The sequence below is a fragment of the Stereum hirsutum genome (genome assembly GCF_000264905.1).
Source record: "Stereum hirsutum FP-91666 SS1 unplaced genomic scaffold STEHIscaffold_11, whole genome shotgun sequence".
In the NCBI taxonomy this organism is placed as follows: Eukaryota; Fungi; Basidiomycota; class Agaricomycetes; order Russulales; family Stereaceae; genus Stereum; species Stereum hirsutum.
The window spans coordinates 1263310-1277590 of record NW_006763141.1 but is presented as its reverse complement, the minus strand read 5'-3'; the positions used below and the strand labels follow the sequence as shown (position 1 = coordinate 1277590).

Here is a 14281-nt window from a genome sequence, read left to right as displayed (position 1 = left end):
TCAGTGAAGAAATATACGTCATCTCCAGCTATGCCCTCGCCCACTTCAAACGCCTTCTATTTGATAGACAATAGTGGGAGTTAGAAGATATTCCTGATGGGATAGACAAAATTACACACCTATGAAAAGCTCCATAGCGACAGACAACCGGAGAACAATCCCAATACATAGACTGCAAGGATCTTGATAATCTCTGCTAGCTGATGAAGACATCCATAACCAGATTATACAGCGTAGCTTGCTGCCACATACCTCCGCTTGCAGAATCAGAGTGGCTGAGTGCGCTACTACGTCAACCAGTACTCTCATCATGGATATAGCCATATTCTGCACAGCTGTAGCTAGTATGCCCATGCTGGGCACACTCGGAGCCTGCAACTTTCTCGCTGTGACAATTTCCACACGCCAGCTGATGGCAGGTCGATACTCGTACAGACCGTATACGAGCATGGATAGGAGGGCTATATTTGTTGCTATGATATTGGCCCGTATCTGGGCTCATAAGCTTCAGAGGATATATATGCGAGACAGACAAAAAAAAAAGACTAACCACGGTGACTTTATTACGCAAGATCAGAATTGGCAGAAGAATTGTGATAAAGGCAGCTCCAGTGAATATGAATGCTCGGACCCACTATTAGTAGTGAGTTATTAAGTAATGTATTGACACAGATATGATATGAGAAATGCCTACCTTGGGGTGAAGCCAGTCAGGATAAAGTGCTAATTCCGATGAATCTGTTGGTCCTACGACCACATACACGTGTAAGTTTGGGTGTGCCGCAAACATTCTGGAGGAATCTGAGAAAACAGGTTCAGATGATAGACGGAGCAATATATAAGGCGGAGAAGTATAGGTGATGGGAAGTCCTGGCAGCACTCTTCGGATAGTACGGGGTTATTCCACCATCTACTCGGTATGTAAGTCGTTAAAGGCACAGTCTCGATTCCTCAGACTGAAATAACTCGGTCTGATCGCTACGACTATCTCGGGAGGATGTGTGATGTTCGATCATAGTAGATCCCCTGGTTCTGCGGCAAGGTAACCCAGGAGGCCAAATTTGGATTCGGGGAGCTCTCCCCAGGTGAGAGAAATCCCAACTTCGTAATCTATGCTAGAAACATCTCTCAGTCCTGTGTGAGCATTCGTGGCCATGAGGAAGTCTCGCCACCCCCTCTTCGCAATAGGATAACAAATCTATGGACCGGTCCTTGAGGACCCATCCGAGTAGCTGTATGATTTAGAAGGCCGCAATGTGATACAGCGGCAATATCCGACACACCGCGGAGAAGACCCAAAGATCCAATTGTTCCTTTGTCTCTATACAGAAGAGGATCGCGGGCGGGCTTATTTGATATCTAGTTAGGCCGTTCTCGGGGAGCTCCGAGGCATCTAATTACTCTGCACAGTCCCATGTACTCGGTTTCCTCTTAACCAGGCTGTACTTTAAACTTGGTCTCAACACACCCTTTGAACTCGCCGACCCGTATCACTCAATACCAGCCGTCTGAGAATATTTCAACTTGGCGCGAACTAATCATGGGCGTTTTGCGGCTGGAACCTCGCGGTGTTCAAACCGTCAATGATCTCCTGAGTTTATAAGCCCTACTGTCCTGTCTCTGATCCTATTTTTTTTGTTTATACAGATCGTAACGCCCAACGACGCGCATGGACTCTTCTGGTGCTACAGCGCTGAACGAGGAAGACTTCGAAAAAGCTTCGACTCCACGCGCTGCGTGACTGCCAATCCCTTCGATATTCTGCCGTATATCAGAGTCGAAGATGCCTTCACCCAGTACCGGCAGACTTTCCATCATGTCCACGATTGCAGAGTCGAAGTTGATGGCATTCCATTCCTTGTCTCTGCTTATTATGATGATGGCTACCCAGTGAATCATGCTGTGAAGCGTGACTTTCAGCGCTTCCCAGATTGGAGAGGGGAGATCGGAGTGATTTATTTAGGGAGTAGACGGGTGTTCAGGAAGGCTGCATCACTAATATCCGCTGAGAAAGCGGTCGGCGCGTAAGTCGGTGAGGCTCTCCATATTATCTGGTGCTGAAGTTATGGTTTGTAAGATTTATTCAGCGATGGATATATGACCAACATTTTGGATACGGTATACCGCTGAGGATAGAGGCATGAAAGGTTCGTTGTAACATCGTATACCTATTTCTACTGTCGTGATTTGATGATACTTTCTTGTGAATCACTCTTCTAGATATTGCTGAGTAGTTTTAAACGTCAAACAGAGTGAATGTTGCTTCATCAGACTATCATCTTCGTCTATAGCGCAGGTCATTTACCACATTCCCGCTTACTTATCAGCGGTTGAAACCTCTTTTTCCTCTGTATTATATCACAGGCTCACAACTAGTATACTGTGTTCTTTGTTGGGGGGCAGACATCAGATTGATTTATGCACAGAATGTTTCTGGGCAACTAGTGTCTCTGCATTCGTAGTACTCTAGTTCTTCTATGGGTATGAAAGAGTAACCGGTATCTCGGACTAAACTACCGGTCTGTATTGCGGCTCACTCGGCTTTTTCATACTCTCGGTACACTATGCCCCATATGAACTTATTAAAAACCATGGGATCGCCAAATCTCGAAACGGAGCGGACAACATGTGATGGCGATGTGACTAAAAGTCAATCTATGTTACTTCTGCAAAGCAACTCGGACCACCGCGTGGGCGATAATTTAAAGCGGGATTGCGCCTCAATGTCACCGTTGCTCGTAGTTGCTGTCTGAAAAAGCCCTTGCGTAGCAGAGCAAGCCCAAAATATACTCACGGATACCACATGATGAATGTTCTGCTCCGCTGCCGTGTGTGAAGGATCTTGGTAAGGACACAAACCTAATTTCACGGTCGTCATGGTCCTCATGCGGTCTTGTTGAGAGTGGCAAAATGTCATACCGGTACACCTCTCTGTCGGTGCTCCGTTTCCATCAACGAATCACTCTTATTTTCTTCTAAGCTCTTCAACAGCGTTCGGGTCCTTCGGGCCACACAGTACTATGTTACAGCGTGTGAGACTCTCATCCTTGCTGCGGATCAGAATATGCGGAACGGTTTCTATCGGAATACGCGCATGAACGGCTCAACACATACTTCTGTAGGTAATATACTTCCATTCTCATTCCAACGCTACAAGCCCATCCACACTGGCTGCTCTGCAACTCTACTTTGCATCTGCACGATGGTAAAGACCTTCGAGCTCACCACGAGTGATTTTCCAGCGGCTGTCGACATGGTATGTTGAATTTAGCATCATGAGCGCTCTCCAATGCTGATCATGGTTTATGATTTTCAGACGCCAATCGTAAGAGTGAGATTTCCCGCTCGTCGCTATAGTTTTGACGGTGACGGAAATCTTGTCATAAGACAACATAAACAACGGTATATCTATACTACATACCATGATCTTTGTACACGGTGGCTCAATTGATTGTCAGACGAACTGAACCAATGGCCCCAGCCAACACCGATCACGCACAGGAACAAAGCACTCCTGAAGGCTCTGAAGGGTATGTTCGTGACTAGTCTCGAAGTACGGTGCGCTGAAAAGGAGCGAATTTATAGTACTGATCTACCAAGAAGTTCTGTGACCACCAATGTCTCCACACGAGAGTATTTAACGGAGGCTATTGCGACATCACTGCGAACCACTTCTTTGCCCTCAGCTGCAGTTGAGCCAATGGCTAGAACTTTAGCAGCGCTGTCTGGGGACTTGACGACTTTCGACAGAGCTGCGGAGGCACAGCTCGAAACAATTGAGATGCCCTCTCCCGCTGTCCGGTCGCTACTGCTGGAAGCTATTCGAAGCCTTGCACGCGTCGCAAACCTGTACGTTTACTTCCGTACTGGTTTACTGGGAGTTCTGCTGATGGTTTTCGAAAGGACCAATGCATCGCCTACTGTCATGGAGGCAGCTAGTGACGGATCTGCGCTGCGTGCCTTACCCGTGAATAGTCGACCTTTTAGTTCGAGCTCTGGAAATGGGTTCACAACATGGCAGATCGCCGTCCAAGAGGAATCCATACCGCATCCTCCCACGAACCTGAAGTGCAGCACGGGCCATCTGTTCATACATCGCAATCCAGAAACAAAAATGCAGACCTGTTGGATGTACGGGAAAAGCGGAAATTGGGAGGTGGTAACTGAGGGCGCAGAGCACCCATTCATCCCTGATCGTATTCTACACTTCAGGCCCGGCCATAGCGGCGAGCCCAGCTGGAACACGAGGGCTACGATGATGACTACAAGGGCTAGGAATGAGAAACGGGCAACTCCTGGTCCTCTGATGTGATACAATGGCGCAGCACCGAGATAACTTTTCTCTTACGGCCGACTCTACGAGGTTCTACTGTACTAATTGACCTCCATTCCACTTTCAATATGACTCTTGTGCTCATATATATCGCGCTTTGTACATATATTTGTCCTACTCTCAGAAATATAGTCGTCTCTCCAGAACCTTGAGCATGATATGCCTCACGTACCGAGTTCTACACTTGAATGGTTTCGTGGCGAAACCAAGGTTCGTTGGCGGTTCAACACTGCCTAGCATGAGTAGGCTACGGTACCGGATCTATGCTGATATCTTCATCTGGCTCACTCCGGTGACAATGACAATACTGGAGCGTTTACTAAGTGTACTAGCATGCTCCGAGACGAGTAGAGATACTATCACCGCTGAGTACGATGATCATGAGCATCACTAGCGACTCTTTGCGCTCCGCAGGTTTAAAACTTGTGAGGACATCCTTCTTGGTTATTGGGAGAACACGAGCCCCAACACTATCTTTCCTCGTTAACTTCAGGTAATAATGGCGTGGAAAAAAAGTAGATATCACGAAGTCCGCGGGTATATCGCAGATCAATTGATGCAGAAGCTATCATAAAACTGGATACAGTTAGCACGAAGGAATGGAGACTTCTGCGCCAACGAAAGGATCAGCCGCAGGCAAGAACATTTTGTGAGTAGGACACATCTGAGCCTTACGATTGAAGATAGCATGGAAGAGTCATCGTGAGAATGAGAGCCGGATATTCGTAACGAGTTTGTAGAACCCGGAATAGGCCGATAAGCGTCGGGACTGATCATGATGCTCACACTTCATGCAGAACTCGGAAGACCCATTTTGACTCATATGCTGATTAGAGGTCTCTCCCACCGAGCGAAAGCAGATACCACGTTCGCCAAGTGCAGAAAAATCTCCCAGATCTGGGTGGCGCAAGCTCTTCAGTACCTCCATGTGGTAGCAAGTATCAGCCTTTAATTTTCGTTCACTTAAATTATGATGCGGCAACCCCATACCGGGATATATCACGGATGTTGGTCGAGTGATATGATTCTTCCGAATGAATGCCAGGTAAAAACTTTACCTTTTTTTGCTGTGAGAGGTACCCTTCCTCCGTAGTAAGGACTATTTATGTACATTGTTTCTCGACATGCCTCCTATTTAACATAACACTGGATGGCAAGTTTGACGGGCCGCATATCACCGCTGCTCCGATACTCGCAATGGCTTTCAGCGTATAAATATCACGCGGCGTTACTGGATTCCTACACGAACCCGTTTGTCGTACATCCAGTTGCTGAACTTATATCAACATGTCTTCGTCTGCGATCCACAATCAGGTATGTTTGTCAATCTTAATTATGCCGCAAAGGCTATAACACGTCGTTCGGCAGAATCGATTCATCCTATCAAAGGAGATGACAGTGATGGTCTTTAAATTTCTTTTGCTCGGAAATGCGAGAGCTGCTCTTGCACAGTGCTCACGCGTATCCAAGTCTTGGCACACGATCGCTATCACCGTCTTATGGGCTCATATCAATCTTGACTGGTTCCGATCACTTGTGAGGTTCGAGCGCACTGCCGATGGTATTTATGAGTCAACTTTGGTGAGCATGGACTACTTTGCGGACGACGTTGTAGTACCCTCTCGCTTATCATGGACGGTAGAGCACCATTGGTGATCCTACGCCTGGTAACTGGGACCTCTTCTCCAAGTTCGCGAAGGAGACGACGTCCCTCGATTTCTCGTGGAAGGGAAGGCTCTGCGACCTGGACATATCTTTCCTCGACGAACTGGCATATTTTCGTGACGACCAGCCCATTTTCCCCAAACTCAATTCTCTCAGAACAGGAATCAAATCCTTCGTCATATCATTATATCCTCGCAGCCTCACAAAGCTTTCTCTCAACTTTGGCTTTCTTCCCGTCGACGATTACATCCTCCATCGTGCTTCCCGATCCCTATCATTTGCCGGTCATCGCTTCCAAAATCTCACCACTCTCGACATTCGGTCGACTACTGTTCTCGAACATCCATCGTTCGCTAGCGCGCTTGAGGATTGTCTGATGCAGTGGGATAGCCTCATCGAATTTTGCTGTCCCTTATATTTTTTGAGGGACCAAGAGCTCCGGATTTTAGGCCGATACCCTTGTCTGTCACGCGTCACCGTAGACATAGACGGCGCCCGGAGGGGATTCTGGATGAGCGAAGATCGCATCCGTACCCATGATCGAGTCTACCTAAACTCTCTCGCATTCAGACAACTCCGTTTTCTTGAGCTCGGAACGACTGGCCTCCCTACCCTAATATCTTTTATATCGCCCCTCCATCTCCTCCTTTCCCGACTGGAGAAGTTATGGGTGCGAGCTCCCTATCCTCACCAATGCCAACCCTCCCAACTATACGACCTACTCGAGCTCTTATCCGATCACTCCCCAAACCTTCGTCGGTTAACACTACACCTCTCTGCTTCACATACGTGGGACCATAACACCGCCGACGAGATCGGGGCTGTTGAATGGCGTCATCTCCAGCCGCTGACGAGAATGCGCCTAGAAGTCGTTGATATCTCCCACACGTTCCCATTCCTCATCACCGATGCGGATATCGGCGAGCTTGCTGAGACCCAACCACAGGCCATCTCGATCGCACTGAATCCACAGCCCGTTTTCGTTCAATCGAGTAACTTGACGTTTGCCGCTATAGAGGCATTTGCACGCTTCTGCCCAAGGTTGCAGACCCTCGCCATCTATATCGATGCCCAGGCAGTCATCCCTCAGACTCTTCCAGCGTCACACTTCGAGTCTCTCAAGCATCTTAGAATGGGACATTCGAGTATACTCGATGGGAATATACAGGACTGCGAGAGCTGGAGACGGCTGGTCGTATTTTTTTATCATATACTCCCCGCCACAACTAAAATCTGGTCGACCTACTATGATAGGGAGCGGGATATATTGGATGGTTTCACGTTTATTGGTCAACCTCATCATCCATACGACCTCTACACGTACGGTAGACGATGGAAGTATTTATTCCTCTGCACTCGCGTCATACCTCTCGATATGGACGAGTATGAGCGGATCCACGGAGTCAGTGAGTAAATGGGTCAGGTTCGCGTAACTGGTTTCTTTGTCTATCCCTCGATATCGTATACGTCTTGCTAACTATGTCTCTCCGGATGAAATGATACTCTTAGGTGAAAGATGCGTCCCCCGAACTAACAGTGCTATGCAAAATAGTTTACGTTTGTCGTCCAGTCTCTGAAGAATTTACTCTTTCCCTCCCTTGAAAATTTTCATGTAGGAAATGTTCCATATCATTGGTTTTCTTGTACTACCCCCAGAGGGGAAATGGTTCATTTATCTCCTGAACTCGATGTGCTGTCACAGTATTCGATATTATTGTTTTGTAACCTCCGCTGGGTGTTCTAGACCTCAGGAGAAGGTAATCTCGTCCTCGGATGAAGCACATCAATTTCTATTTGCTTCTAAAATTCATAACCTGCATTCTGGGTGTATGGAAGCCCTACCAGCGAACAAGGACATATGTTTAGGGGCTCTTACGTGTCTAGCTGGTCTTGCCGTAGTCCAATGTAAGCACCAAACGAGGTAGCAGGCAGGGTTACCGTGTCGAACTCGACCTGCATCTGAGCCCTCTTTTCAGGGCTGGGAGGTGCACTCCTGGACGGGATATTATACCCGTCTCTGTCACCTGCAGAGCCTTGACAAACCACAGATCATACATCAAAAGGTAAGAAACAAAACAGGACCAAATCAAACTCCCGTTTTCGTCAACACCACCGGTCATATCTGCACCGTAGGAAGGTATCACCGCGGAGATCTCATCTCCATAGTATACGAACCGAAGAGACACGAAGGTCTACCACCAGAATTCGAAGCCCATCTCATGATAACTGCAGTCGGTATACGGTGATAATGGTGGGCGCAAGGAGAAGCATCTGAGAAATACGCAAGGAGGTAATGTAAAATAAGTCAAAGCGCAAAACGATCCCATAAGAAACAACGTTCCGCAGTAGCCAGACCAACCGGTGTACTGTTTCGAAACAGCCAACATTTCCCGAGCTTAGATATATCAGGCTATATACTATACTTTTCTGTGATTCAGGGGCACGGCAGCTGGTCCATCGCAACTCGAGATAGGAGTGTGATTTTACATTGGCGACATGAAATGAACCATGATCACTTTCATCAAAGCAGGCACCGTCTAACTCGTTGAGGACACACAGACGATTGGGGATCTTTGCCTTCACGCACCTCCGCACCGTCTGACTCGGGGAAGTTCTCGCGAGTGCCCGCCTGACGATAAATGGCCTGAACTCCACCTAAGCATCTTCCCCATCCGTTAGTCTCCAACGTCTCCGTGATGCTTACTATTTACATAAGCGCATGTGTTGAGATCAACTGTCGTGCAACAGCGTAAACTTTGGTGAGCTACGCGACGTTCTCATCAGAATCTTGTGTCGCAGTAGAAGACAGATCATGAGGAAAAGAAGGGGGTGGCGCGATATTCTTCCGCGGCTTATTAGGATGAGATGATCAGGATTTGTCCAGTTGGCCGCAAAAAAATCGATTCGTGTGTTTTTGAGGGCGATGAGATATTATGGAAAAGCGCAATCAAAATACCAAGTGGTTTAGTATCCTCGAAACTGTTGATGTGGTCCAGGGCAAGGGTAGGATCTGCGTGTACTCCCCGCACTCCGCCCCTACTTCATTAGGCCCACCTCGCAGTATCTTTTTGCGTCATCTTATACTCTACGCTTCGCGACGGTGACACGTCCTGTACTGAGACAAGCGGATATTATGCAGAGGCAGGAGGTCAATGCGATTAAGAACATAGAAAGGTCGAGTGAATACATCATTCGAAATCACCAATACATGCTGACTGATCGTGACTCCTTTTCAAGGCAATCTCGGAGGTTAATGGGCACTGCTACTTGCTATGACCCCTTACTGACTTTATGCTGGGTTTTACTCAAACGGTTCCGCATGAAAAAGGACAGAATCTGACGTTCTGTGGAAGGAGATCGTTCCGATATCTTCACTACACATTTTCGATGTACAAAGGTTGGACCTCAGTTAATATTTGATACAGTGCTCTAATCAGGACTCCTAGATTGCTTACAAGTGTATGCAGCGAGATGCAACACCAACTTCATAGCATCGAAGGCGGCAACTTGACATATCGTTCGGCATACAGCACCTTCAAAGATGAAGTATATAGAACATGCCCGTCTTTTATACGTCGAGTCCGAAGTGCGCATCAGCTTGCGGAAGGAGTTGAAGACAGCCCAATTTACCTTGACGATATGAAGTTGAACATGGACAGGTTCGTCAGCTTTGTTTCGATTCAGGCGATGATTGTACCTGGTTCAATCTTTGTGAAGGCATTTTGTCCTTTCTAGCACGCAAAACAAGTTCTCTTCATACAGGTTGAAGCTCATTCAGGACTCACAGAAGACGTGGCAATCTCTTGCCGAAGTCTGTATCTCGAAGGTCAAGATGAACATTCTTTCCACTATCCTCAACCTTGTTCAGATGCATTTTGGGCGGTGGGAAAATCTACACGCTCTCGTGAGGTTAGTCGTAACACAGTGCGTCACATCCGGCTGATAATTGAAGTGCCCGTAGATCTGCTTTCTTCGATTTTGTGGAGGAGTATATAACTGCCTGCCAATATTCTGTCGAGCTCTACCTGGAAGCCGAACGCATGCCGTATACTCAAAACATCGACGAACTTCACGCTGCCAAGGACGAATGGTTGTTAAGTCACGTAGATCGCGCGGAATGTAGAGTCGATTACGCATCCACAACACCACAATCTGAGGAGGACTCCATACAGAAACAGTACACAAATATTTGGCTGCCTTTACTTACCCCTGGATGGACTAGTTGGTCGGAGGCGAGCCTCGACAGTCCGTACATGAGGGAGTCGACTGTTATGGCGGAAGTATCCGCATATTTCGAAGCCTCTTGCTCGGTATGTATCTTTGGATCAGGCCTCTAAGTATACACAGCTGTTAACCTCCTGCCCCGTCTTTCTAGCGAGTTATTGACGTTGTACCCATGACGATTGAGTTGAAGCTGATTCAACGGTAAGAATTATATTGTGCGAGAACCAGTGCCTAATATATAACTTTATCCAGTGTGATGCACGACATACAGGCATTGGAAATTTTGCAGCGCATGAATTTGAGTGCGACCATAGGGGACTATACAACTTTCTGACTATTGAGAGTGAAGGGGGATAGACGCAGGGTCAATCGAAGTGTGAGGGCTCGGTTTCCTACAAATGTTTCTCTTTTCGCATTGTGTGTAACGTAGCAACCCGAATACTATCGTGAAACATGCAGTGGCAGTAGTACACTTGACATATGTACACCATGGTCAAACGCACGACAATTTCGATGGCCCGACTAACGTCCGGACAAAAAGAATAGCTGGAAGCAGATAAATCCTGAAATTGTAAATTGCGAAGCAGAAGATTCATAAACGAGTCCACAGATGACATAGTGTTACCCCCGTCTTTTTCTTCCAAAGTCATCTCCAGCTACGTACAAATGGAAGCAATGCAGGAGGTAGCTAGGGTCAAAATCACTATGAGATAAAAATAGGTAGTTAATTGGGCATTGCGGTCCACCGCAGTGTCTGCGTCGGAGAGCCCACAGTGATTGTCTCGAACTGATGATGAGAGGCCCACTTGGAGTGCACGGAGTCCAGAAGTGCGTCATCATCATCATCGGCAAGATTGTCAACATATGTCAGTTCCCCATCCGATGCGTTGATAACGCGCCAGACATCTACCAGCGGCTGAATGACAAACTCCCTCATATGCTGAAGAAGCCAGCGGAGTAGTTTCCTGACACGAGCTTCCGGTGATAAAACTGCGATCACGGCGATTGCGACAATAGTGAATGCCACAACGGTGAAGTCGCGCTAAGAAACAGGTCAGTACCAGACAAACACTACACAATGACACATTCTTACTCGAGATGGAATTAAGGATTTGAATGTTGAAAAAGTCCCCGTCAGAGCCTTCGCAAATGTATCGCGAGGGTCTTCGGACCCAGACCAAATTCTCACTTCCGTACGCGAGCCGCACTCGGAGACTCCTGTCGCTATCTGATCTGCGAAGCCTCTACCCCACCAGCCCTGTGAAATATTGTGAGGGAGAACCAATCAACGATGGACGTGGAACGCACCTTCGGCCTTCGCCTACAGTAAGCCTGATAATAAATAAATGAATTGACCGTAAGCGACGACTCTGAAGAAAGCAGTCTTTTTACTCACAATCGCTTGCACCAGGTCATCTGATGGAGAAGTTAATTTCGTAATAGCTTGAATAAAACATATAAAAGCGTCTTACCGTCATGTTCAAGGACTGCAACGATCTCTGAGTTTGCCTTGTGTAGGATTCGTGCACATCCTATACTACCTCCGAAGAGGATATCTGAACCGTCATGTATGTGTTCCAATGGAATGCAGACGTTATCGCCAACGGGGTGCATGGTCGTATTAACCCACCGACGAGTCGGGATAGAGTAATGGTCAAGACCATCATAGAGATTTGAGACGACAAGCGTTGCCCCATCAGGAGACAGGGAGGATGCCCCACTTGGCAAAATCAGTCATGTTTTGTGATAAAGCTTAATGAGACTCACATGCGACAAGTACGAGGCCTTATCTGCCAGCGCAGCCCAAGCGTACGGACATTCCAGGCTCTGGATGAGAGAGCATTTAATAAAAGTCAAGTATATAACTGCATATCATACGACTCACGCGATCCCATGCTGTAGATAGGTGACGATGATGACGTCTTCATCGTCCACAAAATGGAGGGATCGGGCGACAGGGCGGGGAAGCGTACCCTCTACCTCTGGAAATGTCGGAGGATCGGGTATGATGGATATGTCGTCAAACGCAGCTGTGAAAGTATTAACATCAAAATACAAATACAATAACTACTGGAACCTACATGGTGTTCCTTGTTTCATTAGCGATACACTAGTTCCGTGACCGATCGCGATCATGTTACCCCTACGGTTGATTGCAAGGCATTGGACTGAGCTACGCCTAGAAAGCTTCCATATAATGCTGCTGCGTCGATATGTCTGTCTGAGAAAGTCAGAAAGCAAAATGTAGCGCATAGTTATTTTCTTACGGCAGACCAAGGGTTCCAAACGCGGCTCAACCGGATAACGTGAACATCGCCATTGCGATTACCGACTAGGAGAACCGCTTCAAAACGAGGATTCCAGACAATACAAGTTATGGCGCCTATTGCTTGGAAACGAAATCTCAAGGTCCAAGTATTCATTGTCACGGACAGGCAGTAGATGAGGAGGAGGCCGTCGTCTCCTCCCGTCGCAAGCATGAGACCATCGGTAGAGAAAGCCATAGCGTTTAAACTATGGGTGTGATCGGTGAGTATAGAAGTAAGGCGGTACAATGCTGGATTGTTCAGCGCCATCGTGTACAACAAGCAGGAAGTTGTGATGCGTATAGATCGTTAAGAAGGAGGACTATATGAGGGAGCCTCATCGGGATGCGGTGAGACACTGAGCTCGATGGCTCCATACGTAACTGAGAAGCGACGTCATCTCAACCCATTGACGGCTCGTTGTCCTTCGGCAATACCCAGTTCCTCCATGTTCCCGGTGTCGCTGCACTTTGCAATTGGTACGCCCTCGGACATGATGATTGTTACTAGACCTAAAATGAGTAGACGGGCCCAGCGCCCATATGCACCCACAATACCGATCTCACGATGTCTTCCCGACTTCCGAGCCTGCCAACTATCTGGACAGAACCGCGGCGCCCACAGTCTACATCCGATGGAGATCATCTCTAGAAAAGGGGCATCTGCAAAGTCTGTTCGGTGCATCCCGCACCTTACATTGCATCTCTACATGTTGTAACTCAGGCAATGATGTCACAACTCCGAGAATGAGCTGTCACGGCTATTGTCAGGGTACGACACTCACGTCCTAGTCAGCTGTGCTCCTTGTGCTCCTTTATAAAAGGCGGCTCGTGATTCCTTCTTGTCATCTCGATACCCCCCATGTATACCAGAAAGAGGCGCTCTCGGGTCAAGTCGATCGCTGATGTGCAAACACCAGCACATCGAGCAGCGCTAGGCTCCCGAGAAGGTTCAGCTCAAAGACAGTCCCAAAGCCCAGGTAACGAACCCTAAGTTCCAGCGTTGTCGCGTATTTGAAGTCCTACTCAAGCAGCTTACAATCACATAGAGCTATTACAAGACTCCTCTTCGGCCTTCTTTGCACGGCAGGGATCGAGCTTATCTAGAACGATGTCTCATAGTGAGTCTCATATTGCTGTTGCGTATCTATTCTGACTACTCCATGGCTGATCATTTTTCAACGAAGCCCCATCTACCTTATCTCCGTCTCATTGTAAGTAACCTGCATGAGTCGCGCTCGAAAGATCTTCTACTGAGAGTCGAGGGCGTGGCCCATCGTTTTTAGCAGGGCCCGCTCAGGCGCCTTCTCAAGGTCAGATGGACGTTTGACTCGATGTACATATGCACAATCTATCTTCCAGCTGCTGACTGTTGGCTACGCGATGGTTCAGAGCACACTACTGATGCTTTCGCACCTCGATCTCCTGGAGCGTCGGCTGAAGTGCACTCTTCTGGTGCATTATCTCAGGGAGGGAAGCCTGAACCCACTCCGTCCGTGTCGAGTCAAGGTATGTCGATGCCGATTCATCTCAACGTCGCGCTTGTTGACTATTTAATGTGCTGAAGGCTCGAGTCGCAAGCGAAGAAGACAGGATCCTGAAGGAATCTCGGACCTATCTGATATATCCCAGGTGCGTTGATTCACACGGGAAGTGCACTCAGCAAATGATGCATTGTATCGACGACTGCCTGAAAACAGAAAACCCCCACCCCATCAAGCTCACATGCAGATCAAACGATACTTAGACGGTAC

General features: G+C 47.7%; 5 protein-coding genes across 5 annotated transcripts in view; 4 read left to right on the top strand and 1 right to left on the bottom strand.

Annotated features, from left to right (window-relative positions):
* Nucleotides 1-3202: 3202 nt before the first annotated feature.
* STEHIDRAFT_159195 (uncharacterized protein) lies at nt 3203-4312 on the top strand (the record flags this gene model as incomplete). The annotated part of the gene is made up of 5 exons (XM_007306567.1): nt 3203-3256; nt 3317-3402; nt 3459-3530; nt 3604-3849; nt 3904-4312. 5 exons carry the CDS (start codon nt 3203-3205, stop codon nt 4310-4312), a joined length of 867 nt encoding a protein of 288 aa, XP_007306629.1.
* A 1308-nt stretch (nt 4313-5620) lies between these two features.
* On the top strand, nt 5621-8036 carry STEHIDRAFT_112880 (uncharacterized protein; the record flags this gene model as incomplete). The annotated part of the gene is made up of 5 exons (XM_007306566.1): nt 5621-5647; nt 5702-5914; nt 5976-7404; nt 7835-7903; nt 7975-8036. The coding sequence occupies 5 exons, from the start codon at nt 5621-5623 to the stop codon at nt 8034-8036; spliced, it is 1800 nt and encodes a 599-aa protein (XP_007306628.1).
* Nucleotides 8037-9469: 1433 nt separating this feature from the next.
* Nucleotides 9470-10556, top strand: STEHIDRAFT_112879 (uncharacterized protein; the record flags this gene model as incomplete). Its single annotated transcript, XM_007306565.1, has 5 exons — nt 9470-9657; nt 9761-9907; nt 9960-10308; nt 10374-10423; nt 10475-10556. 5 exons carry the CDS (start codon nt 9470-9472, stop codon nt 10554-10556), a joined length of 816 nt encoding a protein of 271 aa, XP_007306627.1.
* A 390-nt stretch (nt 10557-10946) lies between these two features.
* On the bottom strand, nt 10947-12798 carry STEHIDRAFT_112878 (WD40 repeat-like protein; the record flags this gene model as incomplete). The annotated part of the gene is made up of 9 exons (XM_007306564.1): nt 10947-11264; nt 11316-11480; nt 11531-11554; nt 11619-11638; nt 11695-11942; nt 11990-12049; nt 12108-12252; nt 12304-12439; nt 12490-12798. The coding sequence occupies 9 exons, from the start codon at nt 12796-12798 to the stop codon at nt 10947-10949; spliced, it is 1425 nt and encodes a 474-aa protein (XP_007306626.1).
* Nucleotides 12799-13389: 591 nt separating this feature from the next.
* STEHIDRAFT_112877 (uncharacterized protein) overlaps nt 13390-14281 on the top strand; it is a gene marked incomplete at both ends in the record, with an annotated part of 3698 nt that continues 2806 nt past the window's right edge. Inside the window, 5 exons of the mRNA XM_007306563.1 lie at nt 13390-13507; nt 13577-13648; nt 13715-13741; nt 13890-14036; nt 14095-14159. Of these exons, the coding sequence (XP_007306625.1) occupies nt 13390-13507; nt 13577-13648; nt 13715-13741; nt 13890-14036; nt 14095-14159 (429 nt within the window). The remainder of the gene's footprint in view (nt 13508-13576; nt 13649-13714; nt 13742-13889; nt 14037-14094; nt 14160-14281) is intronic.